General features: G+C 42.4%; 1 protein-coding gene across 4 annotated transcripts; it reads left to right on the forward strand.

The window, feature by feature from the left end:
- The first annotated feature begins 2,518 nt into the window (after window positions 1-2,518).
- On the forward strand, window positions 2,519-25,926 carry SFI1 (SFI1 centrin binding protein). Of its 4 annotated transcripts, none has more exons than XR_015277679.1 (31): window positions 2,519-2,630; window positions 3,680-3,859; window positions 4,885-4,956; window positions 6,608-6,715; window positions 6,853-6,947; window positions 8,433-8,550; window positions 9,111-9,213; window positions 10,125-10,281; window positions 11,044-11,205; window positions 11,614-11,684; window positions 12,421-12,513; window positions 13,626-13,723; window positions 14,013-14,094; window positions 15,016-15,194; window positions 15,426-15,501; window positions 16,255-16,350; window positions 16,786-16,862; window positions 17,461-17,563; window positions 18,038-18,134; window positions 18,782-18,942; window positions 19,330-19,404; window positions 19,691-19,765; window positions 20,124-20,300; window positions 21,098-21,231; window positions 21,329-21,452; window positions 22,163-22,258; window positions 22,434-22,686; window positions 23,353-23,497; window positions 24,247-24,370; window positions 25,046-25,148; window positions 25,687-25,926. XR_015277679.1 is itself a non-coding variant. In XM_086855587.1 (31 exons), exons 3-31 carry the CDS (start codon window positions 3,696-3,698, stop codon window positions 25,792-25,794), a joined length of 3,402 nt encoding a protein of 1,133 aa, XP_086711713.1. In that variant the 5' UTR covers window positions 2,519-2,630; window positions 3,221-3,414; window positions 3,680-3,695; the 3' UTR covers window positions 25,795-25,926. The 4 variants fall into 4 exon arrangements, 3 of the variants coding, with proteins under 3 accessions (XP_086711713.1, XP_086711714.1, XP_086711712.1); XM_086855587.1 differs by lacking the exon at window positions 21,329-21,452 and adding an exon at window positions 3,221-3,414; XM_086855588.1 differs by lacking the exon at window positions 21,329-21,452 and adding an exon at window positions 3,221-3,267.
- The last annotated feature ends 16 nt before the right edge of the window (window positions 25,927-25,942 follow it).

A 25,942-nucleotide genomic window follows, 5' to 3' on the forward strand; every position in this document is an offset into this window, starting at 1 on the left:
ACTGTCCCCGTCCCCGTCTCGCCTCGGGGAGCGCGGGGTGAGAGAAGGGCGGGAAGCGGCGGGGCGATGGCGGCTGAGATGGGCTGAGAGCGGGCTCGGCAGGCGCTCCCCCTCGCCCCGCGCGTTCGTAGCGGGGTCTGCCTCAGAGCGCCTTCGCGTCCCGCCGAGCGCGGCCCGGCTCCCGCTGCTGACGGGGCGGTCCGGCCGAGCCTGCCCCGCTGCCCAGCCCGGCAGTGTGAGCGCAGGGTCCCGCTGTTCTCAGCCCACACCGGCCTCCTGTCCGGCTCGGTCATTCGGAGCCTGGCATTGCCGCAGGACTTGGTTGGTGAAGGGAGCGTAGCAGCTTATTCGGAGGCGCCGGGAGAGTCTTTCAGTTTTTGCTAATAAGGAGCAGACATTGTTTTCAACATAAGTTTGAGGAATTTTAGTGAGCGGGATCGCCTGCTCCGTTTGCCCACAGCTCTGTCCCCAGCACTTGCATCCATTCTGCTACAGAAAACCAGCGGCGCCACAGAGTTTCCAAACACCTTGGGCAGAGAGGTCTGTGTAGGAACAATAAATTTCGTGTAGGATCTGGTGAATAAAGTGTTCTCTTCCCTGATCTCTAATGAAGCTGAATACCAAAATTAAAATCTGTTTACCTATTGAACGAGAAAAATATAGGAGAAGTAAACATTTCTCACTTTTTTTCGCGACGAAGTGCTGCATTATTAATAAGACAGCACTGCAACTATTACCAAGTCTCTTGAAACCAACAAGTACTTCCCAAACAAACACACAGGGAGACTCCATAGCAACCAGTGGTCCTCCAGCCTCGAGCTGAGTGGTTGAGTTGCCGTAGGCTTTGAGAAGGCCTGAACTGTGTTGTATTTCACTGTCACCTTTGTGCACATCGCTGTTGCGAGCTGACAGGTTTTTTGGCTCCCAAAGGCACATCTACCATAGGTGCCTGTTACTTGATGCTTACAGCAGGAATGTCCAGTGGCACAGAAGGGGCAGAACACAGTTTTTTCTCAAGTGCAGCAATAGCTCCCTGTCACGGCCGTTCCTGCGCGGGTCGGTGCGTGCCTGCGGTCGGTAAATCCCGGTCACACCGGGGCCGTTCCCGCTCGGCCCTGCCCCGCCGCACGGGGGCGCCCCGGCGCCCGCTCAGGGGCCGAGCGGGGGCGGGAAGCGCCCGCCCTTGGCGGGGCCGCCTCAGGTGCTGCTGGTGTCTTCCTCCGCTTCTCTCCCCTTTGCAGTGGGTTCCCCCGTTTCTGGTCCTTCCCTCCGCTTCTCTCCCCTTTGCAGTGGATTTTCCTGCAAATTTCGGTGCTGCCCGTCCGTGTCGTGTGCCGGTGCCGCATCCGCCGGTGCCGGGATCTGTGGCGCCCTCAGCGGGGCAGGGCCGGCTCCTGCGGTCCCTCACGGCGGGGTTGTGGAACAGCGCCGCGTGGGTCTCCAGTGTTTGTCCATAAGCACAAAAACCATTCAGAGTATAGTGACCTACTGAAAAGAATCTCGTGCAGTAAAACTCCAGGGAAATCTTGTCGGGTTTTGTCTTAAATATTTTCTTTTTGTTGTTTTTGTTTGTTTGTTTATTTTGATTTTTTTGTTTGGGTTTTTGGGGTTTTTTGGGTTTTTTTCTATCACATCCTAACCAATGCCTATAGAAAAATCCACTTTGGATCTCACATTTCAAAGGAGATGCCTGGCCATAATTCCAGGTGCTTTTACAGAGTCAGACTCTTCCTGGGACCTTTGGAAGTCACAGGGTTCCATGCATGGAGAAGTTCTCACTGGAGCTAGGTGGAACTCACTGTTTCCCCTTCATTTCTAAGTGCTTGTGAAGGAGAGGAACATAGTATTTTTTAGAAAGGGTGAAAAAGAGTCAGCTGCTGATGTTATTCTCACAGAAGGGCTTAGTAGTCTTTATGGAACTTTGTTAACCAGAAAATGTTCTGCTTAAAAGCAAAGTAAAAAACGATGAACACCTCACCCCCGAACCGATCATGAAACCCAGCTTTATGTGGGTTTACGTTATCTTAACATTTACATATAAAACTGATTTTCTTGAGCTTGAGATATTAGACTGGAACAACACAGTTGTTGGTCCAGCCACAGATTTACTCCATGTTAGTTCTTTTTCTTCCCATGCTTTTGTTTTCTAACTTTACAAGGGAGAAATGATCCTTCTTTGACTGATTTTTCAGTATTGTCACGTGCCATAAATTTTGGGGGACATAGGCTGTCATCATTAAATATGTACAGAACATAAGAATGATTCAAATAGCGAAATAATCTGTTTAAAAGTACATATATTGGAAAACTTAGATATTCACGCACCTTAGATTTTAATACAAAACTTCTGCATGTTTTACTCAAGTTGGATTTTTTCAACTCCTTTGTGTAAGGTTGTCATTGCATATGGTCAAACGAGGTTTACCTTTGGGGCAGATGAAATAATTTCAAAGGGAGTTGGGCCTTATAGGTGTGTACAAGAACTTGTTCTAAAAACTGTTTTGCATCAATTTTAAAGTGCCTGAAACTCCTCTACAAAAGCACAGAGAGTTACTTTAACTGCACATCTTGATGTGAACAGAATTCTTCTGTCTGCTGGACAGGGCCTGCCTCTTTCAGAAATCATTCAGGTAATATTTTATAGAACAAGAATTTCTCACATAAAATATAGGTCTTGTTTTCTTCCATTAACTTTTTTTTTTTTAACTCTTTGCAACCTGCTGGAACAAGCCAAAATTACTGTATTTCCTCCCAGTGATTTGTTGTTAATAGTGGTTATTCAGCTGAACTTTTGAAACTTGAATTATTCCAGTCACTTTGTGAAAACAACATTTTTTTTTTCTGGCTGCAGCCATGTTTTCCCTAGCTCAGTTAAGGAGATTGTTAGGGTGAGATTTCAGATTATCCTCTTCTGGGACTCAAGAATGTGTTTGTGGTTCCAGTGTGCAAATTTTCAGGGTGGTGGCAGCATTTGTTTTGGGAAAGAAACTTCAGTGGGACCGGTGTAGCAAGTTTTATCTGCATAGGACCTTTTTTATCCTTGTTTTCAGAAAATTACCAAGAAAAAATATTTAGAATTCATAAAACCACACCAGTTATTTTTCAGATTAGAACTATATGTGAAAGTAAACTATGTGATAGAAAAATATGTCTAATTTTGTTTTTTTAATAATGAATATGTAAAAACAGGAAGCGATTTTCAGGTTTGTTTTTTTTTTAGGGAGGAACACAGTTAAAATATGAACAAAACTAAAGAGCTCGTAAAAGGTATTTTATGTTGAAATGGAAAGTTCATTAGTGCTCAAGAGAATATCTCGCAGTAGACAGTATACTTTGATATGTTTGAGACTAAAAAGCAGAAAACCCCAGTCAGAGCTCTGTGAAGACACCTTGTGTGCACATAAATGCATTTGAGTGAGTTTTCATTTCAACTTTACAGGATAAAAGAGTTCTCTGTGACATGACACTGAAATATATCTTCCTGTTTGTGTTGGGGAAAGTTGAAAATTCCAAATACTGAAAAACACCTGATAAAGAAATAATAAATGTTTTAGCATTTTGTAGCTATCATGTTCTGTATTTGATTAGATACCTTTGTTACAGACCTAGCTATTGAAATAATGCCACTTCTTTGCAGGTAATATTGTTTTTCACAAAATATTTCTCCTTTCCTTCTAAGTTCAAAATCCCTGATAATGCATGAAATCCAGCAACCACCTGAGCATCAAGTTCATGCAGCCGGACAATCTGTTGCTCCCCAGTCTGCAACACATGAATTTCAGGACAGAGGTCACAACAAGCTAGGTCAAGATGCGTATACCCAGAGTCAAAGAAGAATGTTAAAGAAATTCCAAAGCAGGTGATAAGTACAAAATATATTTTTCACTAAATGGAGCAGGAGATCAGACCTAAAAATGTCTGGGTTTAGTAGTACCAGTGCAGTTTACAGCAGAAGTTTTAGTTCATGGCCATGGCAGACAGTTCTGATGTTGTTTTAACTTGAGGATGAGGATTGACAGTCAAGACCCACATATTATTTATTTTTCAAAGGCAAATTTAAATATGGCTATTTAACAGTATTCTTTGATACACTGCCAGGTGTAATGATTTCTTCTTGCCTTCCTCTAGTGTTTTTTATTTGCTTCTTTTGTTTGTTGAAAGAATCTTGACAAAGGTGGGATGTAATTGTGTAGAGATTAAAATCCCATCATTTGTAGAGCTGATGGAGCAGCTCAGACCTGCTGAAAGAGGGAGCTAAAGTTCCTAAGAACCCCTTCCTGGCTGTGTGCTTTAACTAATTACCTTGTGAAAGCTTTTGGTGCTTATTGGGGCCCTCCAATTAACTCTGAAATCCATTGGGAAAAGAGAAGGGGAAGGTGATATTGTCACAGCGACACATTAGTGAGCTGAGCTGGTGTTGGGAGAAACTTGTGGAGATGTGGAGCTGCTGAGGGGAGGTGGGAAGAAAGAAGATCTGCTGGATTCAGGAAGGGCCAGACATTAGACTGGAGTCAGCTGGTTGGCTTGGGGGAAAAGAATGATATTACTACAATGAAACCTCAGAAAGGGCCCCCAGCCAGGCAGCACCCTGCTCAGTGGTATCACTGCATGGAAGAGGGTTGCTTGGAAGGCATTTTGGCAACCCAGCATTCCTAAAGAAGTACATCCCAACTTAAGTTTTACAATGATGCTTGGGCCTCTTTATGAATTGCTCTGTTGCAGGTAATAATTTCAGGGTCTAAATATTTAATATATGCATTGATCTCTGAAAACTAGACCCTTACTTTTAGTACTGGAATTAGAATAAAAATTCCTACTATCACTATTGCCTGGAGATTTGCAGAGGAGGATTACAAAGGTAACTAACCTTTCCTTGAATTCCAGATATCTAGCGAGGAAGTTTTTCTGTCTGTGGGCAAAAATGACATTTGGACAAGTTCTCCCTTCCAAAGCCAGGTAGATAAAATTTCAGAACTCAGAGGTAGTTTGGTTTTTTTTGTTGTGTTTTTTGTTTGTTGGTTTGGTTTGTGTTTGTTTGTTTTATTTTTATTTTAGTGGTAAACCATTGGGCTAAGAGAGTACTGGCTACCAAGAAAATATTTGGCTGTATTTTGAGATCACTTGAAGATTTTCTTTGAGTAGCTTCCTTGCTCTTGCTTTTTTTGTTGTTGTTTTTGTTTTTTGGGTTTTTTTGTCTTTAATAATTGTGGTTAAACTTCTATTAACCTATTTCACAGGAACTGTGTTTGATAAAATTGAACAGTATATGCATATAAAGCATGGGACATGATTGGGATACCTGCTTTAAATTTAACTGTTTCCCAAAGTTATGATGACAGAGATTTCACAGACTGTTCTGAGTTGGAAAGGACCCACATGGATCATTGAGTCCAACTCTTAATATGAAATTCAGTTAATATTACTATTTGTACTGTTGTTCTTAATGTACACCTGTATATGTTTGGTATCTGTCTGACTTGGAAATACCTGTGACAGACAGTTCTTTTCTAGTGTCAGTGTTCTGTGAGCTACTGAAACCCTGTGCTTTGATATTAATTTCTTGTTTTGCATAAATTTGCATGTTCATTTTTGCTTGGCCACACCCTTGGGAACTGAAGCAGTTCCCAGTGGGAAGACTTGCATTTGGAATAAGAGCAGGCCCTTAGTCATTCAGTTTCTTTTTTCTGTATCAAATATATTCTGTTTCTGTCTTCGTTGGTAAACGGAAGTTGTCCTGTGAACCTCACTGTTCCTCTTGTCCCATCTTCTTAATTGGCACTACTTTGGCTGTCTATCAATTCAGCACAATGATGAATTTATTTTTTAGGGGAAATAGATTTTATAAAGACCGGCAAGGAGCACAAGCAATAATGAATTGCCTTTCTAGATTTAAAAGTCCCTGGTTCTCCATAGCTTTAATTTGTAATACCTGTTAATGCATGTGCAATACCATTAATTCACCAAGTCAAAAAAAATAGCACATAGCTCATTTCTTTTTTCTTTTTTCCTTTTCTGCATGAGTGCTTGGAATGACTTAGCAGCTTGGCTTGGGGTAGGTGGCTGTGAATTGCAACTTGTGAGAGGATTGATATGAGAGACTTTTAGGTACTCTGGGCCTAAAATTCTGCTGTTATTCTTCTGTTATTACATGATAAAAGCGTTATAAAATCTGATGTAGCTTTTGTATTCATTTATGTATATAAAATATTCTGTGTTAAAATAGCAAAGAACAAAATTAAAAAGGAAAATACAGGTATTGTTATCTACTGTTCTGGTTGTTAGAGTAAAACACAGAACTGGGGATAAAAGATGCGAACAGGTCTCAAGTCAACTGGTATTCAGATGTTTGACAAGTTAACAACATCTGTCTTTTATTCCTTGTCTTTATGTGAAGTATTTACAATCAGTAAAGTGATTGCTTGATGCAGTACTGCATAGAGTCGTGGAATAAAGTGTTAAGGTAGAGCAGTGGTTTTAAATGCAATTAGATGTTGTTAATCAGACAGGCCTGGAGAGAAGAGGTGATGTAATCTTCATTAAAATTGATTTGTGGTGAGTCTGGAAACCTACATGACATTTCTCCTGTCCAAATCTTTCAACTGTTTAGATGTTTTTATGATCAGAAGATTCTTCAAAAGACTTTTGGAGTGTGGAAGGAGCAGTGGACAGTTTGCAGAGAAAAGAAGCTCGACCTCAGAGCAGACAACCATTACAGGTTAGTGAAATGACTTCCCATTGGGGTGTGTATGAGAAATTAAAAACCAATGAAAAGTTCTATCCATCTGGGCCAAGAGCAATGCTTTCATTGCTTAATTTCATATTTTACTGAATGGCACTTCTTTCATTTTTCAGGCTTTTACTCCTTAATTTGATATTCAAGGTTTGGCGAGCCTATGTATGCCAACAGCAAGGAAAGAGGAACAAGTATTATGTTGCAGAGTCTCATGGTAGGTGAAGTGATGGATGTTTGGGGACATAACTGAGATGGGAGTTTCCAGGGGAATTATTTATCAGAATCTGTGTCCACTGTGCCTGTTGGCACCCTGAGCTCCCCCACCCCATGGCAGTGCAGGAGCAGATGGCAGGGGGGTTCTGTTATAGGGGTGTAGCTATATAGTCATTAGGGATGTCAGTGAATAAGCTTAGGGGCCTCTCCATCTGCTCTGGATTGCACTCTTTGTTTTTGAGGGGGTGGCTTGATTTTTGGTGGTTTTTTGTTCAGTTGGTTGTTTTGTTTTTTTTTAACTTAATCACAATATGTTTTTTGATTGAATGTTTTACTGGAATTCTCTATCAACTGTTGCTATAGACATTAGATAATAGTTCCCTGTGCTTTTAACTGCACTTATTTTATGTCTATTGACTGTTCCTTCCAGCTTGCAATTGAAAGAAGCCCAAACTTCTGAAATGCCCTTGGTCTTTATTGTGTAGGTTCTTTGCTCTGCAAGGGATTTGACTTGGAGTTGTCTGTACTGGTAGCAGCTTTCTTGGGTTCAGGGAATATGTTTTGCTGAGGGGAGGTTGACCCTTGTTTAAAGATGATACCGAGGTTTTGTTCTGTGCTGATTTGCAGAATAAATTAACTGCTCTCTTTGCACATGAAATGTGCAAACTCAGAATGTCTTAGAGACTGGCACTCTTGGACACAAACTGACAGGCTATCCAGACTTCCTTTCTTACTGAGTGAAGCCAGAGTATTTACAGCAGAAGCTGTGTGTTACTTGGTCAAAAATAGAAAAAGGTGACCTGTTTCAAGGTAGGTTAATGCTTGATTCACAAGGAAATCCTAAAAAAGAAAAGTCTGGGGTTTTTTTAATGTGTAAGTGTAAAGTGGCATAGAATCAATGACTTTTTTTCTAGTAACTTTGCTTTAATAGTGTCAGTTCTGACAAGCCAGCTTTCTGTGAGGAGAATATGCAGTGTGCTGCACTAAGTGGTAAACTGGAATTTGTGACACCACTTCTGTTTTTAGCTGCATGACCAGCCTGCTAAATAGTGTTGGCTTGTTTCTGGTTGATTTCTCTGCTTGTAGTAGAGAATAACTCTTGAAAATCAACGAGTGAACCTGATGAACTTTCTTTTTTTTTAAACAATCCAAAGAAAATCCTCTAATTTTTACCTAGTACAGTCGTTATGCTGACTGTTGTTCTACAGTTATTTCCCCTGTAAGCGCTGAAGACAAAAGCGATTATGGGCCATTGTCCGATAATTCACGCTGCTGTGAACAAGTGGCATGGACGGTGCTGTCAGCGATTCTGAGACCTCTGTGACAACCTCGACCACAGGGAGGGTCGCTGTCATTTCAAGCTTTCCCACAAGGTGTCCCTGCAGGTTGTGGACACAGGAGTCGGGGTCGATCTGTGATGGCGTGGTTGAGATGTGCCAGATTCCTGCGGTGAATTTAAGATGCTGCCGTTTTTTGTCGTGCACAGCAAAGAAGCAAACTCTGCTCAGGACCTGGCAGCACTGGCTGGTTTATGTTGATGTTCAGAGGACAAAACATGGGATGCAGTCTGTGGCACTGGCATTCAGGGAAAGAAGCTGTTTGCGGTAAGGGTGGAATACAAACAGGCAGAGAGGCACTGACCATAAGGCCATGGCTTTTATATGTGTTATGTTATCTTTTCCTGCAGTGAAACAGTGACTTTGTTCAGTGTTTGATTTTTTTTTTTAAGAATTCTTTTGCTTTCTGGGATGTGTGAGTTCTGGCACACCCACAGACTGTGAATTTAAGAGATGTTATATAGCAGCTTGCCAATACCTAATGGGAGCCTACAGGAAGGCTGGAGAGTGACTTTTGCAAAGGCATGCAGTGAGAGGACAAGGGGGAATGCCTTTAAGTTGAAAGAGGGTAGATTTAGATTAAATATTAGGAAGAAATTCTTTACTCTGAGGGTGGTGAGGCACTGAAACCCAGAGATTACCCAGAGATAATGTTGATGCCCCATCCCTGGAAGTTGGTTGGATGGGACTTGGAGCAATGTGGGATAGTGGACAGCGGTTCTTTGAAAAGATTGTTGTTCATACCTTTTTCCAGTGAGATGAAAGTGATTTCTTGCACCATATTATGGCACTCGTGTTTGAACTTGTCTGTAACATTGTTTTGGCAGCATTTCATGGGCAGTGTGGAGAAGACAACATTACCAGAAATGCTCTGGACATAAAATGAATATTTTGGCTCTGCAGCATTGGGCCCAGAGCCTGCAATTTCGAGTAAGTCTCAGGAGCTTCAGCTACTGCCATTTCTAATGTTTAAGTTGCACACATGTGAAAATGTTGCAGATGAATAAAAATTGGGACTTGTACTCATTTACTTTGCAAATTGCAGTACTTATGATTGAATATCATACCAGGACATGGGGAAATGGAATGAACCTATGTCAGGGCAAGTTCAGATTGGACATTAGGAAAAGGATCTTCCTAAGAGGGTGGTCAGTCCCTGGAACAGGCTCCCCAGGGAAGTGGTCACAGCACCAAACCTGACAGAGTTTGAGGTTCATCAAGTCTATCTTTCTTCTTCTTGCAGGAGTACTTAAAACTAAATCAGATGACTGAGAGTATTGTCCAGATGGTTGATCTTAGCTGAAGTGAAAACAGCATGGGTTTCTTTCTTTCTTTCTTTCTTTCACTGAAACTGTGGCTTTTTGTCCATTTCATTAAAAAGAAGGGATGGTATTTAATTTGACCTGTGCTGTAAGATGCAACATGGCCTGTTTTAGGGCAGTATTCTGCTAAGGAAGGAATCTTGTGACTTGGGAAGTCTTACAGTATCTCATGATGTGATTCTCTTTTATATGAAAATACTCTGAAAGAAAGCCTGTTGGCAAAAGAGAAGTATTATATTGGTCTTTTTAATGGGATAAAGTGTGAAAGTATTTAAAAGAGGGGAAAAAAAAAATCTTTGACCTTTTCTATGCTGACATTCCTTCAGTGTTTCTTTGGCTTTTATTGGGTTTTTTTCCCTTTTTTGGGGGGGGGAACCTCATTGCTCATGGCTTTCACCTTTAGAACTTACATGGAATTTCTTATTATGTCTGTTCTTCTTCCCTTTGTCATTGTTCTACTTCTCTAATCTTGTCTGTTTTTTCCCCCTTACTGCCCTTGCCCCTTAATTGTTCCTTCAGGCTTGGCTGCAGTGGCGAGAGCTGTATTTACACACCTGGAATGAGAAGCAGAAGAGCACTAGGGCAGTAACTCACCATCAGCACTGGGAACTGAGGAGATGCCTGAGAGCATGGCTGGGATACCTGAACCTCCAGAGAGTAAAGAAACACCAGAATGGTGAGTGAAAATGGTGAGTTGGGACAGAACAGGGCTCGGCCCCTTTGCTGAGGGCACAGTGGTGGTTTTTTTCTGTTTTAGGAGACACTGCAATGTCTCTGTCCTGCAGGTCACGAGATGCAGCTTGGGCTGTACACTGTGACAGGCCTGGCTGGCTCAGCTCATATGCTGAACTGTCAGGAAGATCACCTGCTTTCCATGGGATTTAAAAGAAAATGCTTTACAATTCCCTCAGTGAAAACTTGCGTATTGTCTATTGTATTTTGACTGAGATATCTGTGAGAAGGATGTGTTCAAGACTTTGATAAGTCAGTCTGTGGATTTTCTTGATAATTAGTCAAATCACAACTCCTATAGGATGGTGAAGATTATTACATCAGTTCTTTTGTTTCTTCCCTTGAATGGGAATGAGTTCTGATACTTGTATGAATTGCTTTTTGATTGGTGGCAGTGGAAAAGAGTATGGATATGTAGGAACTAGTAATAGGAGCATGCTGAAATGTAAGCAAGCTTGAGTATATTGAACAAGTGTCTCAGCTTCCCTCTCTTAAGTCAGTACAGGAGGTTACTGCTTTAAAACTGCCTTTGTGATCAATAGGAAGAATATGATCTGTAGCTGAGCATTAATGTGAACTCTTGTAACCATTTTTCAGTGTTAGAGCTCATGTCACTTGTGAACCAGTGGCTCAGATTCCGGGATCTCATTGACACAAATGGACCTAGGACAGAACAAGCCATGAGTGATTTGTGTTTGTCTTCCAGAGCTGGCCCAAGAGTTTCACCGAAGCAGGACACTCCGGCGCTGCTTCTCCGATTGGCAGCTGTCGTGGGAGTGCAGCAGAAGAATGCATGCTCACCAAAGGGACCTGGAAAAACAAGCAGCAAGGACTGCCTTATGGAGAGTCTTTGCACACTGGAAGCACTGTATCCAATCTGTGTTTAGCCTCTAGCAAAGACAAGATAGAAACATTCCCGCAGGGGGAAGATCCAGTTAATAAGCAGGAATGTTGTGCAGTAGCACAGGTGACAACAAACGTTGTCATTAGATAGGTGTATGTGATGCCATACTAACAAGTCATTAAACTGTTGTAATTACAGTATATTAGCAGCTGTATAAGAGTATGGTAGAGCCTGTAGATGATAATTTATGGTTGTTACTTAAGAGTGAGTTAGAAACATGTTGTGATAAGCCAGCAAAATCTAAGTTTGACTGTAGTCAGAACTTCTGCAGTGCTGGACATTCAAACACTGAAGCAAATTTAGATGGAGATGTAGTGCCCCTCTGTGGGAGAAGGTTGTTGCTGTGTAAAAGATACTTTAACTCAGTGACAGATGTTGTGCTGTGTGTTGAAGAGGCTCAGCAGTGTGAGCTGGCTGAAAAGCACTACAAGTGTCACCTGTTGGTAAGAGCACTGTAATGTGCCAGGTGGGAGGGGCTGTGGAGTGTCCCTGTAACACTGACAGTGGTGTGTGGGTGTAAAGTGGGAGATACACCAGGTTTCTAAATTTCAACTGTTCTGGAATCTGCCAATTGAATCCAAATGGGGAAATGGTGCTGCTCTCCAGAACAGCTGTTCTTTCAATTGGGAACCTGCTGAAGTAGATTCTTCTTGATGGTGTTGTGTTACCTGCTCCCTGGCCATTCCACCATGAGATTGCCTTTTCCCTTGATTTTTTTTCTTCTGCTGTTTGCTACAAGAATTATTTTTTCTTCTCCGCAGTAATGTGTGCATGCTGCTTTTCACATGAGACCAAAGATGGCTTGCTGCATGTGCAATTAGTTGAGTATTTTTGGGTTTTGTTTAGGTATTAGGGTTTTTTTTTTTAAAGAAAAAATAAATCCCTGAAGGCTGTCTGAAAGGTGGGGACAAGCAAGCCTCCAGCTTTTTGGTACTGAACTATTTTCAAGGTTGGATCAGTACTGGTCATTAAAAGGATACCAATAAACTGGTTTGGATCATGAAGTGAAAGCATTAGTGATTATAAGAGCAGGATGATTAGTGATTTGAAGTAGGATACTCCCGTAATGCTATTTACCATGTTCTGCCCCCTCTCAAGGAATTCTAGGATTGTAGATCAGTTCTAAATTACTTGATTTGGATTACAAATGAAAGTTGTGTTTATTTCTTGCTGTTACAGGAACTTGGCTTTAAGGGTCTTCGGCAGAATGCCCTGGACACTCGTCTTCAGCGAATGAGAACAAATCTGTCATCCTGTCAGCATCGAGTTACAGTGAGTTTGACTTTGGTTCTTGTTGGAATACATGAAGTAGAAACTCCTCTGAGTCACTCAGGGAGAAAAAGAAATCCAGGGATTGAATTAAAGCCTTTAGAGTTACAGCCTTTAGAGAAACTTAAAATCTATTAAGCCACAGATATAAAGTTAGAGTATAAGTTTTAGTTTTAAGTAAGTTCTCATATAGCTTAAATGCCTTAAGAGTCTGTGTTAGCTAGTGAAAAAGTCCTATTACCCAGTTTAAAGTTCAGTGATATTGCTCTACACAAATACAACTTAACTCCAGACATAATGAAAACACAACTTGCAGTCTTAGATGGAACAGATAGGATTATTCACGTAAACAGATAATACACTATATGTAAGATTTAGGTAAAATGAACACTGCTTTCATGAATTAAGAATTAAGCTTAGATTGGTGTAGAAAAAATGTTTTTTAGAATAGTGTTTTTAGCTGATTGAATGATTTAGAAATTTAATCCCCTATACTGGGGATCACACTCACTCAGACAAGCACGCACCCAAAAAAGAACAACTACGGCAGCATCAAGAAGAAGAAGAATTACTGCAACTGCTTCTGTGGCCTGGACCAGTGAAACTCTGTGCTGGGAAGTTGCTGCTCAGAATTCAGAACTTTATGCCAGAAGCTTTTAGTATGGACTTTAACTCTCTGAACTCTTTGCCTTTGAGACTGATGCATTCATATAATAAATGTCTTTACAGCAACCAACAACTGCTCATGTCTCCTTGAGATCCAGTAATCCCCACTGAAAACTCAACAGGTTCTTGTGTCAGTTTGTCTTGAGCTGTCCTGTTGACTTCCACCTACAAAAGGACTTTTTTATTACAGCAGTGGCTTTGTTCTTAAATACTAATAGCCACATAAAAACTGTGTGAGTCAACTGCCACTCTTAAATATGTTTAGTTTTTCATTTCTCTGTGTTTATGGTGGATTTTTTGTTTTACCAGAAAAACTTGTAAGAGGATACAAAGTTTGGTATATGAAGCAGTGCAGGATGCAGTTTCATTAGGACTTTCATAATTTATTTATTTGCATTCTTCTCCTCACTTGATATCTTTGAAGGGTTTTGTGTCTTGTTTTATTTCAGGTTCTGCAGAAGTACTGGAACCATTGGAAGTCCCGCTTGGAAGAAAAGGAGGAAGAACAGCAGCAGGCCTTAACATCAGTGGCTCATGCCCGTTATAGGTATGCAGAGAAATATTAATACAAACATGTACAAATGTGGAATCTGTGGGCCTTTGGTTCTCTTCTTAAGTGTGGCAATACTTTTGGGGGCATGACTTGATGGCAATTGCTTCGACATTTTCTGTGAGTAATGAACAATTTACATCTGCTTCTCTGTGGAATGTAAGAGGGAGAGTGGTTAAGCTTAGCTCTTAGGTTCATTTAGTCAGCTGACATTCATAAGATCAATATGTTTTCTGAAGGAATTCTCTCTGACAAAATGCTGACATTTTCCCTTTTTGCTTGCCAGGAGGGTGTTGATGAGGCAGGTATTTGACACATGGCTGCTGAAGGCCTGCAAGCTGCAAGAATATCGAATGGGAGAGAAGAGGGTAAATGTAACTCTTGCACCTTGCTTAGGAAATAGAGGGGATGATTTCATAGTCACTGTCTGTGAATATGAGTTATCATGAAGTGGACTTGGTTGTTGTAAATTCCCTTTTCCGTGGTGAGGGATCAAGTCAGGAGGAACAAATTACAACCAATATTTACTAATCACATTCTTTAAGTTAAGCAGTTTTTTAAATAATAGAATCAAGTTATTATTAGAGGATTTCCATTCTCATAGTTAATTCACTTATTCCCTTATCTTGTAAATGTGTGTGTGCTCTCTTTCTCACACTGTCTCATAGTTACTTTGTTGAAATAATAATAATAATAATAATAAATGGCCAACCCCAGCCCATTTAAGAAGTGCAGGGTTGTAGTGAGAAATTGGCTGCTTCTAGATAGGTGTCAATAAAGTTCTATACAGGGCCCTTCATTTTCTAAGGAGGTGTTGGTGTATATATATATGTATATAGTCCTGGAGACTTTACATCCAGCAGGCACTGTGGTCTTTATGAGGTCTCTCACACAACTCCAAGTTGACAATAACACGTGTGGGAGTCTTTGTGCAGATACGGCTCACCCTTGGTGGAGGGAGATTATCAGTTCTTGTACATTCACCAGGACTGGTTTTTGGAGCTTATCAGTTCTTAGGAGTCCTTCACATGCTATTTATCAGCTTGTGTTTTTCCTCCCTCTGGCCTGCTGGTGTTTGGTAACAGCTCCCCTATCCACATGCACACAGGTACCTCCAGAGCACGTTACATAACCTCACCGCAAAGGGGCTTTGGTGGTGTGTCCATTGCTGTTCAACCTCAGAGGAGCAAACTTTGGACAGTTCTGTGCATGTCACCTTTAAGGAGTTGTTTCCTGTTTTCTGTAGCTGTCTGTGCTGTGCACTCATTGCCACCTCCCATCCATTTCAGGCTGTCCTTCATTTCGAAAGGCAGCTCTTGCGCTGCTTCTGGTGCTGCTGGCGTGGAAGAACAGCTGCGCGTTTGGAGGAGCGGGAGGGCTTGGTTCGTGCAGGACATCACTACAGTAACCAGCTGCTGCTAAAGGCCTTCTGTCTGTGGAAACAAAAGACTCACGAGAGAGAAATAGAGTAAGAATTTTTGCAAACAGATATTGATTTGGATTGGCCCTGTGGCAGTCTGCTTTGGACAAACAGCATTTAATTCACAATGGTGCTTACTCCTTTTTTGTGCTTTGGAGTCTACTAAGCTGTCTTTCAGTAAATGAATTACTGAAAATAACAAATGTGGACTCAAGTCTGTGCTAGAAGTGTCCTGTATCATGGATTGCATTGTAGGACAAATCATTATTTCTCTTATAGGAGGCTCAAGGAGACAGAAGCTTTAAGATTTCACTGTTCAAAGTGTCTGCAGCAGACTTGGAACAAATGGAGAGAGGTGAGAGAGTTAATAGATGGGGGAGAGCTTGAAGTCTTTCTGTTATGTTTGAATTGCTTGCACCCATATGGCTAGAAGTTAAATTGTTTATTTTAAACACTAGGCATTCCTAAGCTCTCCTCCCTTTTCATGTGGATAAAACCAGTTTGGTGTGGGTAGAACAGGAACTGTGTGGGGAGGAGAAGGAATTCTTTTTATTCATGTATCTAGATATGGTGAGAATAGGAATATGGTTTACATGTACCTGGGAATGTAATCAGAGTTAGTGTGATGAAATTGTCCCTACCCAGTACTGTGTGTGTTGTCAAAACTTAAGTTAGAAGTTTGCAGCCAGGTCTATCAGGGCCTGTATTTGTGTTACAGGTTGTAGCAAACACTGTCACTTACATGGTGAGCCTTTTCCTTACCATGATATGAGGCACCAGATGTGTCTTACAGCGTGTCTTGAGAATATATGAGAAATTTTGTAGTTGGAGCTGCTGTGTTGGTGCAGACCTGTTAACTTGAGTGGTTTACATCAGTCTTCAAGAGGATTCCTACAAAGGGCAGGAGAAAAATCCCATCTCAGTGAGGCCTTTTGGGGACATAGCAGAGTGCAGCACTGGTTTGAGTGAAAAGCTATTACAGCAAGGTGAAGGATTGATGTTTCTCCAGAGACTGGAAATGCTCCCTTCCCTCCTTTCTCTGTCATTACTTGTTTTCCTTCCTTCATGTGTGTGTATCTTTTGGTGTTTTTCCATTTCCTCCTTCTAGTATGTGGGACATCAGCGTGAGAAATGGAGGAAGTTGGTGCAAGCAGACCTGCACTATCGACATGTGTTGCTGGTCAAGACCTTGGCAGCTTGGAAGGTAGGATGGAGCAGCCTTTTTGAGGCATTTGTCTGTATGTGCTGTAATGTTTCAGTGAGAGCTGAAGAGCTCCCACACTGCTTCACTGGAGGCACTACACACCATGTGTGCAAGGTAGAATGGAGGCTCTTGTCTGTAGGGCTGTATGAGCTCCAGCGTTGCTTTTTGGAGCAGAACCAAGGTAATCTTGTAGCACTGGTGAATGGTGTATCACAGCTAGCATTAACTATATTGTAGTGACTGTCACAGCAAAGCAGTGCTTGATTTTGGTGGCTATATTTTTTATTATACTTTTTCCCCCTGTAGTTTACTGCCAGTGCTAATTATGAGTTAGTAAGAGTTAGTTAGATGCTAGTAGGAGTTTTTAGATGTTTCCTCTCTTCACAGGTGTTAACAGTTGAGGTAAATTTATCTCTCAATACTATTTTTTTTCAGATTTACCAACAAAACATGCAGTGCATTCTGTATCAAGTAGCTGAGAAGGAGAAAGAGCACACTCGGCTGCTGCTGTGGTGAGCCTCTTCCTAGGCAGCATGAGAGAAGTGACTGCACTGCAGTCAAATTCATTACTTTCTTTCACTGCCACCTTTGTAACTTTTGAATGTTTGAATGTGCTGGGACTTGACTCTGCTATGCATTGCTGTTTCTTTGTATGCAGGTCATCTAGTTAAAAGAAATCAACCTCTTCCTGTTTGCTATCTGTTTTGCTTGAGTATTTTTTTAAATCTCTGTTTAGTCCTGCAAGAGTCATCAGACAGCAAACTGCATCATTCCCTGTCTGTTAAGGTATTAAAGCAGCCTGGAAGATGCAGAGCCTCTCTTGCATTACAGTGAGGAGAGCAATTAAAGATATTTTCACATTACATTGGTTGTAGTTACATTAGTTTTAATTATCTTATTTGTTTTAATGCTATACAGCTTGAGTCATTCATAGAACCTGATTGGCTCAGCTGAAGCTGCTGGATTTCTGAGTGTGTTGTGTTTTGCCCTGCCTTCTCTTCAGAGAAGCAGAGACCTGAGGGGCAGAAGTTGATTTGCACAACTGAGTTTATAGGTGCAGCTGTAATGGGTTTGTTTGTTTTTAACTTTTGTGTGTATTTTTGCCTTAAGGCAGGTGCTGTGTACATGGAGAGAAAATGCCCTTGCTCTTCTACATGAATCAAAGGCAGCTACTCTGGCAGATGAGCACTACAGGAGAGCAATCCTGTCAAAGGTAGGATCTATACAGCAGATGCCAAGGTCTCAGTACAGCTGCTGGTTCAGGCAGGGGTCAGGTAATACAATTAGAAGGACCAAAAACTTGAACCTAAGGGCCACTACTAAAAGAGATCTGCAAAGTGGGAGTCTCATCTTGTTTTTACAGGTGTCTCTGAAACCTGCCTGTGTGACCTCATGGCTTTTTCTCTTCCTTCTTCTCATTACTTAGAAGGAAGGGAAAACCAATAGTAGTATTGGTGAGGTGGGGTAGGGAGGGGATGGATGAAAGAGAAGAACACCTTGAAAAATGCCAAGGGGACCCTCTGAAATACTTCTGTATTTAATTTGTAGGAAATTTTTATTGTCTACTGGGCCTTATGTGAAAAATGAGGTGGAAATGGTTATGTTACCAGTGATGGGGGAGTACATTGTATCCCTTTCCATTGCAGTGCCAGTCTGTGTCCCGTCTCTGTTTGCATTGTACCCTTAGGTGCTGCTGCAGTGGAGAGACACTGCCTGGCTGCAGGCATGTCACCGTCACCTGAAGGTAACAGCTGTGATGGAGGCCAGAAAACATTTGGATTTAGGTGAGCTGATGTAGATGTTGAACTCTCAAAAGTCCTCATTGTTTGTGAATGAGCCAAGGGCAGTGTGTGGTGTTATCTGTACAGATGAAGTGTCTAGATGGCCTGTTGGCTTACAAAAGATGTCCTCACAGAATGGAGAGTGAATTGGGACGCCAGTGCTCTGCTGAATGCTGCTTGTGTTACTTTTGTATCTCTGTTTGTTCTTTGTACTATATAACGGATGGTAACACTTCCTTCCTCAAAAGAGTTTTCCATTACTAATTTTGAGAACCTCAGACATCTGCTTTGAGGGCAGTGCTAGACTTATCAATTACTGCTTCAGGCTTTCTCCAGTAATTCCTACTGAAAGACCCTCAAACTCTGCAAGCATTTTCATGGTACCACGGTACATTCTTGACATGAGGACTCTGAAGCACAGGGGGCTTTCCTAAAGGTTATAAGGAATGTCAGTGGCAGCAGGGAAGACTGGCAAGTGGCAGCTCCCTGTCTGTTACATGAAGTATTTCACAGTTTTCCTATACTGTTCCTGCTGAGTGTTGTCTGAGTTAAGTATTGCTGAAACAGTTTGGAAGAGTGGCTGATCATTTGATACTCTGAGATGAATAGTCTCCTTTTGGTACATGAATTGATTTATCTTCCCCTAACAGTGCATTTACAGAGCCTGTTTCTTCACTGGAAAGAATTAATGAGGGAGTCTCTGATGCTGAGGGCTCAGGAGCACAGGGCAGCACAGCACCACCAGCAGCACCTGCTCCAGAAGTACCTGGTGAAATGGAAAAATTATCATCAGCAGTGCCTTGGGAAAAAGGTAAGAAAGGTCAGCGACCTCCCCAGTGGGAAGTGTGGGAAGTAAGGGGTGTGGAGGAACACACTGATGAAGGGAATGGCAGTCTGGGCTGAGGAGGAGCATGGCAGCTTTGTGTGAGGAGGAGGGAGCATGGCTGTGTCTTGCCTGAAGAAACTGATAGAAGTAACAGACTTAACAAGACAACCTGAGCTTGCTGCAGATGAAATCCTTGCTGGGCTTGTAGATGTCTGCACATGGGGTTACACTGTAGGGCACTTGGGTATTGAGGGTGGCCTCAACAGAGCAAAGGGAGGGTGATAAAGGCTGTTTGCTGTCTGTTCTAATAGCATTTGGCTCAGATAAATGGGGTTTGTCTGCAAGTGACTCACTGTTTTGATTGCCTTGCAGCTGCTGCAGAGAAGGGGAGATGAACTAATGACTCACAGACTTTGCTCTGCTTCCTTCTCTTGCTGGAAAACTCGGGTAAGGAATTTTCCCCTGGGTAGACACCTAGCTCCTTGCCAGTCATTCTCCCTTCTCCTTCATGTTCTGTTCATACAAGGACCAAGAAAATTTGATTTAAATGTTTTCAGTATTTTTTGGTTCAGCTAGCACTAGAAACACCTTGCCATAGACTGGCTGAACTGAGTGGGTTTTTCTGCTCTGGGTCTACCATCACTTCCTCCATGCTTGGTGCTTTGACTGGCATTCCTGGTGTTGGCTATGTGAACTCCTGACCTGGTTGCTGTGCATTTTTTTCCCCTAACAGCTGTTGCAGCAGCAATGGGAAAAGCGGGAGACAGTGCAAGCGTTGTGGCACTGGTCCCTTTCAGTGCAGAGAAAGGTGAGGAGCTGTGCAGGGCAGGGGCAGGCAAATGGGTTTGCGGATGTGCAGATATGACTGCAATCAACAGACTGCACACTGAAAGTCTGTTTCTTTTCCTCTTTTGGGTGCTGTATGTTATTTTGGGATGCTGGAAAATTCCCTAACATTTGTTAGCTGATTAAAAAATAAGCACATTTTTCCCCATCTGGCCTCAGCTGACTTAAATTTCTGTCCCTTTGTCATTGTGGCAGTGTCTTGCTATTGCTGTAGCTCTGCCTATTCCTATCCAGTGGAAGGGAGAGTGTTGCTGTCTGCAGGGGCAGTCTCTGGCCTGGACCCTGTCTGTATAATACAGCTCTCATTGTTCCTGTTGTAGGTATTTGATGCTTGGCTCAGGTTTGCCAAGGGGCAGCAGGAGAAGAAAGATGGCATTGAAAACGTCACAGGAGTTTGCCACACAACTCCTTTGAAAGAAGATGTAACCTGTGCCTTGAGAAACACTGCTAGCATCAAGCAGCTGCAGGGACAGCTCCATACCCAGCACCAGCTGGAGGTGAAAGAGTGATTGCTCAGATGTTTATGCAGAACTGGGCTGCTCTGGTCTCTGCTCTGTGTGTGGGATGTGGGTATGTGCATGTATGTATCTTGGAGCTCCACATCCCAGCTGTTGTTTTGATCCTACATACACTTCTGTCTCTGGTTCAAAGCATTTCATTCAGCTGAGACTACAGGACTTCAGACTCATTGGGAACCTTTCTTAATGAAACTACTTTAAAACTGGCCAGTTTCTGCAATGGACAGTACTCCTGACTGAGACCTTTGCATGTGGGTCAGGTCTCTAAATTCTGTGCTAGGATGAAGCATTAGAGACTACATCTGATCCTGTCTTAGCTTTAGCACTGCTTATACCTTCATATGTGGGCTTGTGTCACTTCTGCCTTGGAGTATCCACCCAGCCCTGTGTGTGAAAAGGATGCCTGTATTGACTGCTCTCTTCCTGCTTCTGGGCAGCATTCCCAGCTCTTTTCCAGGATTTCAGTTGTTCCATTTGCTAATGTGCAGATTGCCTTGGTGCAGAAGTACCCTGTTAATGCTCCTCACCCAAATGTTACCACAGTGGACCTCTTGATTTAGTTTAGAGAGCTGGTATGGCTTTGAGGGCATCAGAAATCCTTTTCTGTAGGTGATGTGGTGCTTCCTGCTCTCAGCCATCAGATGCTCTGCTATTCTTTGTGTTGGCAGACAGACTGCAGTCTTTACCAGTCAGTGTATTGCTGTGTTATGCTGTGGAAACAGAAGGCTCTCTCCCAGAAATTAAATAAGCCTTTTTCTTTTTTGCCACCTCTGAAGGAGCAAGTGACATTTAAAAGGCCTGATGTTAGTCCTGAGACAAGAGGACATTCATCAGAGGAAGAGCCATGGCCTTCAAAATGCAGACATCTACCACTTCACCCTGGTGAGGGGGGCTCTGATCTCCATGGCCTGTGAGTACAAATTTCAGTCTCTCCCCCATTTCTCTGGCATATAAATAACTGCATATATGTAATCTATCTACATGTGTCTCATTTTTGTGTTTCCAAGCTTTCTCATTGATGGCTTAGTTCCATGCATTCTCCTGAACTCTGACTCTGCATCACATGGCTGGTGGTACAGAGTTACACAAGAGCTGCTGTGTAATGCAAGCATCAGCCCACACATAGTGAAGGTATTTGTGACTGTACTTGCCAGTGACAGGTAGAACCAGCTCAGCTATAGACCTTCCACTGTGTGTTTCTCAAGATATAACTGAATTTGTGGAGCATTGGCCATTTGTCATAGGAACAGTTACATGGAGAAACATTTGAAAGATCCCTTTAAGGGGACTTTGGCCATCAGGAGAGCTTATCTTGCCCAAGTGACCTAATGTCACTGAAGCTCATTTTATTCACTGAAGTCATCTGATGACATGATTAACATCAAGATCCTGGTGAAGAGAAGCTGAACTTTCTCTTTTCCCCTTTCTTTTCCCTAGGGAAGCTATTCCTTAAAAAATTCCTATTGATCATGGGCAGTAGCAAGGAAGAATTGTCTGTGAACCTTCTCAGTGCAGGACAGGAATCCTACAGGGAAATAAGATTGTAACTTCCCATTGCTTTAAGCAAGTATATGCTGCCAAAAGAAGAGTTTCTGCCCTGTTCAGTTTTGTCACCTCCTCCACTCTTCGTGTTGGCACAGCCATTCACATGGTGAACTAGATTCTCACGTTAATACAGGTTGAAATTTAATTTTTAAGAATCATGATTGCATGCAAGGAGAATGTTGCAGAGCAGGGATGAGGGATGAAACAGGACTGTTTCTTTTAGCTGCAATGCCAGCTGATGTCAATTTGCAATAGTTATAAGTCTGGGGCATTCTTTGTTCTGTTTTTCTTTTCAGAAATGCCATTCAACAAGCCAGGTTACCACCACAGAAGCCTGAATTCCCTCTGAAATCTCTAGAAAGCAAGGAATTGCTGGCACCTCCTTTTACTAGGTAGAAAATCCAATTTTAAAAGTAAAGTGAATGACTTACAGTGGGCATAGTAGAGCTGTTTATTGGAGAACTGTATGCAAGGGAATGACAAGAGTCTCCCCTTTTTTGCACTGATTGCAAAGGACAAGACCAACAGGTTACAGTGTACAGTGACCTAATCCTTCTTCCTGTACAGGTCAGAGGTGCCCTTTCAGCAAACATCTGTGAATAAATGTCCTGCACAGACTGGGAACTTAATGCTGACACCTCACGTGGAAGGAAATGCCTGTAAATGTCTGTTCCAGATGGGCAGTGCTGCTCATCCCCATCCCTCTCTCACTTGTGCTTCTCTCCCCCTGTGGACACAGGACATGCACCGAGCTGGGCAGGGGCCAGAGCTGTGGTCTCCTGCATCTTTCATGTCCCAAATGAAAGCTGGCTCAGAAGAGGTGAGTGTATTGCTGAAGCAACAATTAGTGTGTGTACTGGACTGCTGTCAGCAGGCCCATTGCTTATTGTTCTGTTGTGGTTGTTCTGAACTGCCCTGGCTGAGCTGTTTTTCACTTGTTCTAGCTGTCAGCTGACCAAGTGAACTGCCTCTGAATGCCCAAGAACTGTTTACCCCTAGTCTGAAGCAATCCACCTCTTTTATTCTGTATTTCATGCCTTTTTCCTGGAGGTCTTCCTAGCCAGATCATTTCCTAGCAAATGATGAGAGGGTGCTGCCTCTTTGGAGTTCAGAGCAGTTACAATTTGCTGTCTAGATTGCAGGGATTTAAGAGAAACTCAGTTTAGGAGCAGTGGGTGGTCTGAGAGCCTTAAAAAATTGAAATTCACTTTACCTGCAAGTAGATGCTTGCATTTTGAACTCTTTGTTCCACACAGAATGGGAAGTTTTAATTTCAGTGAAATACCTTCATGCTAGAAATCAAAGAGCCCACCTTCTAAGCTTTGTTTCTTAAAATAAAATGAATCTGTGGGATTTTATGAGAGGGGCTCAGTACCTTAAGATGTTCTCTGAGTGGGAGTAGGACTAAGTAGGTCAGGCACAGCCTACTTGTAGGGCTTACTTAAGAAAACCCTTTGAGGAAAACCCCAGTATCATTCTGACCTAGAGAGGAGGTCAGCCTGTGAATGGTCACAAAGGAGCCTGTTCCCAGGACTCTCAACAGAATTCTGTGGAGAAGTTGCCACCAAATTTGCAGCCACGTTTGCTGTCACCTGAAGACTGGATGGGAAAAGGGAGTCACCAGTTTGCAGGTACATCCTCAGATCTAAACTCTAGCAGTTGCTGATCCTTCTCTCTAATCTGCCTGAGTCTGCTGTTCACTGCCACAAAATGTACGGGAGCCAGGGCAATCTTGTGTGCCAGCATCAGGAGGTAAAGGGTGTGAGTATTCCTTTCTGGGATGGTAAATGCAGTTGTGTGGATTCTGCTGAGTCTGGGGGCTAAAGCCCTGCTCTAGGCATTGAAGGATGGGAGCTGCTTGAGGCCAGCTTCTTTTTAGCAAGAATGTGCTCAGGTGCTGGGGTGTTCATATGTCCTACAGAACTGGCTTCAGGAGGGAAGTTCATCCGGTAGAGCTCTCCGAGATTTCCCTGTACTTACAGAGTAAAGGGGACAGATGGTCTAAGCACCTGTCATTGTGGTATTTTTAATGACAACAGAGCATGAAATGTGTTCTGCAGGACTACTGTACTTAATTACTTCTAGACTAAATGTGAAAGACTAAATCCTGAACAGGCCTGAACAGTGTCTGTAGTACTAAACCATCACCAGAACATTTCGTAACTTTTGTGTGTTCAGACTGAGTCTTGAAGAGCTTGTACTGCTGTTGGAACTCCTGCCCTCTCTCTGTACCTGATCCTTTGGGGTGAACAGGTCACAGGATAACAAAACATGTGAAAAGGACGTGGGAGGGTTCATTATTCATTAAAAATATTTGATAAGAAGAAAGAGTGGATGTCTGTTCTACCTCCATTGTTTGTGCCTTACATCTTCCTTTCAGCTGAAGGGGAAAAGAGGGAGCACAGTTCCAGAGAAGAAATGATGTTGGAGAGAAAGGTGGAAGATGAACTCCAACATATCCAGCAGCAGATGCAGTACTACTACAGCAGGAAGCAGGAACTCAAGTAACGCCCCTTTACCCAGCCTTTGTCCACTGTGTTGCACTTTTCTCTGTATCCACCCTGGAAGTAAATCAGTCTGTTCACAGAACTATGAATGAGAGAAAAGTTCCAGAGATTTTTATTTTCTCCTTTCAAGTTCACTCCAGGTGAAGGAGAGTATGTGCATAACTACTTGTGTAGTCAGCCAAATGGTTTAATTATACCTTTGGCAGCTCTTGCAGAAGCATGTCAGAGATATCACTGGGTGTAATCTGAAGACAGTACAAATGAATTGGGCAGAACAGTTGAAAATTAGCTGTTATTTTATCAAGAGGAGTGAGTTCTAAGCTTTTCCAGCTTTCAATTAAAAAATTAAATTATTTGGTATTTGATTTGATTCTTATTTTGAACAAGAAAATAGAAATGCTCAAAAGAAATGAGGCTTGGTGGGGATTTAACTATCAGGAAAGGAAGAAGTCAGGGACTAGAAGCAGGAGGTGGAGATGACGACAGTTTTCAGATTCCTCTGCTTTCCAGCATATTTTGTTTTCTTTTTTACCTTTAAAAAAATACTTTAACCATTGACTGGTTTGAGATAAGAAAAAATAGGTCTTATTGCAAGTATCAATTGTAAGTCTAAGTTGGCTTAGATGTTGAGCTTTTAATTTGGATAAGAATCCTTCTAATCCCTTTTATCAGGTGCTGTCAGCAGCAGGCAGAGATTCTGCAGCAGTGGCTGGACAAGAGCACACAAGCAGGAGCCCGAGATGGTGTGCAAGGAGTTGAGGAAGAATTGGGTCAGGTGTGTACACAGCATTTAAATTGAAGCTACTGAAGTGATTATCACTGTGCCATGCACTTAGCCTAAAGGCTGATGGTAGCTGTGAGGAACTGTGTAGTAAGCTGTTAGTAAAATGCCAAGAGAAGGGAAATTTGTAGTCAGAAGTACACTGAGGAGCAGAACAGGCTGTGTAGATGCATCTCCCTGTCTGTTCAGAAATATAACTCCTGCTCCACTAGACCTTTCTGAGGCTATTTCCAAGCTGTGGATCAAGCTTTCATAGACTCAGTCCCAAACTTTATTCTGCAATTTGTCAAGACAATTCCCTGTGTGCAGACTGGAGCTGCACTGCTGTCAGGCCCCAGGTTCCCACAGCCAGATGTGGTCACTGGTACCTCTGACTCCAGCCAGTACCGAGCTGTTCCTGAGTGACACAATTGTCACTTCCTGACCTCAAGTGAGATAATACAAAAGCTGCTGAAGCAGTTCTTGCTGCCAGAATGACTAAATACTGTCTCACTGTACAAACTGATGTTTATGCTGATGTGTTCCCTTTCAGCTGCAGGTGAGGATCAACACTCTCACCAAAGCACAGCTGCCTGAGAGACATCATGTGCAGGCCCTGCTGGCCCGCCTGCGAGATATCCAGCTTGCCCTGGATCTGTAGTGCATCTACCAACTTCTCAGCTCAGGGATAGGATTTTGGCCCCTTTCATAGCAGGGGATGATGGAAGAGATGTATCCATTCACTTAGCTCTATGTATGGCATTTATATTTTTAATAAATAAAGTTAAAATAATTCTGCTTTTTTCATT

This window comes from Cyanistes caeruleus, chromosome 18 (genome assembly GCF_971803275.1).
Source record: "Cyanistes caeruleus chromosome 18, bCyaCae1.hap1.1, whole genome shotgun sequence".
Taxonomy (NCBI): Eukaryota; Metazoa; Chordata; class Aves; order Passeriformes; family Paridae; genus Cyanistes; species Cyanistes caeruleus.